Below are 1401 nucleotides of genomic sequence, written 5' to 3'. Positions count from 1 at the left end.
TTATAAATATACGTGGGCCAAACTTTGGGCCAGATCTGGACTAACCCCCCCCCCCCCCCACACACACACACAAGTTGGAGGGTGATACCATGCCCAACTTGCCAAGTAAGAAGCGATGATGTCCACCTGTTAAAAACTTAGTAAAAATGCCAGCCAGTTGAGAAGAAGTAACAACATGATGCAAAGAAATGAGACTATAAGCCAACTTGGTCCGGATGAAATGACAGTCAACCTCAATATGCTTTGCACGCTCGTGAAAGACTGGGTTTTTTGCTATGTGAAGTGCAACCAAGTTATCACAAAAAATAGGAACTGAGGCAGAAATAGGCAAGTCTAAATCAGCAAGCAAATGAACTAACCAAACAAGTTCACCCACAACTTTACTCAGGGCTCGATATTCAGCTTCTGCTGATGATAAAGAAACAATAGCCTGCTTTCTTAGATTTCCATCTAATAAGGCTGCCTCCCAATGATATACAAAAACCAGAAACAGACTTGCGGGACTCATGGTAAGCTACCCAATCACTATCACAAAAGGCATGAAGTGAAAAATCTGATGAAGCATTAAGAAACACCCATACACCAAGTGTGCCATTCAAATACCTCAGGATATGCATTGCAACAGCCATATGAGGAATGCGAGGAGACTTGAGTAATTGAATTAAATGTTGGGCAGCAAAACACAAGTATGGTCGAGTGTGGGTGAGAAAATTTAATTTTTCAATGAGCCTTCTATAAGATAGAGGATTAGTCAACACCTCACCCTGATCAGAACGCAACTTGACACACAACTCAAGAGGAGAGACTACTGCTGAAGCATCAGTGCACCTAAACTCAAAAATTAAATCAGAAGTAAACTTCTTTTGGTGAAGAAGAACCTTAAACGCATCATACAATATTTCAATACCCATAAAATAATTGAGCAAACCTAAATCCTTGATTTTAAATTGGTCATCCGGGAATTGTTTGAGAGAAGTTATCTCAACAGGATCATTACCAGTTAGAATTATATTATCGACATAAACAGCAAGCAAGACAGTGGATGAAGTTGATTTCTTAAAGAAGCGAGAGTAATCATTCAAATAATGGAGTGTATCCTCTAGTGTAAAGAGCTTGAGATAGCTTAGCATACCATTGTCGGGAGGCTTGCCTCAATCCATAGAGAGATTTATTTAAGCTTACAAACAAGAGTAGAAATAGAGTTTGAGGTAGAAGCAACTGTTTGGCCAGGGGAAGTTTCATGTACACTTCCTCATCTAAGTCATCATGAAGAAACACATTGTTGACATTTAATTTAAAAGAGACCAATTCCTCTTAACAACAACAACAATTAAGCACCTAATGGCGCACATTTTTACCACCGGGGAAAATGTCTCATGAAAGTCAACACCTTCTACTTGT

At 39.3% G+C, this 1401-nt stretch overlaps 1 protein-coding gene across 1 annotated transcript; it reads right to left on the bottom strand.

Annotated features, from left to right (window-relative positions):
- Positions 1-398: 398 nt before the first annotated feature.
- LOC138905546 (uncharacterized mitochondrial protein AtMg00810-like) lies at positions 399-1130 on the bottom strand. Its single transcript, XM_070194067.1, has one exon. It carries the CDS (start codon positions 1128-1130, stop codon positions 399-401), a length of 732 nt encoding a protein of 243 aa, XP_070050168.1.
- Positions 1131-1401: the final 271 nt, after the last annotated feature.

Source organism: Nicotiana tomentosiformis, chromosome 2, assembly GCF_000390325.3.
Source record: "Nicotiana tomentosiformis chromosome 2, ASM39032v3, whole genome shotgun sequence".
NCBI classification, from domain to species: Eukaryota; Viridiplantae; Streptophyta; class Magnoliopsida; order Solanales; family Solanaceae; genus Nicotiana; species Nicotiana tomentosiformis.
This window is presented reverse-complemented; position numbering and strand designations above follow the sequence as displayed.

Excerpts from the sequence above, each read along its gene's own strand:
- LOC138905546 (XM_070194067.1), bottom strand. The coding sequence starts at position 1,130 with ATGCTAAGCTATCTCAAGCTCTTTACACTAGAGGATACACTCCATTAT.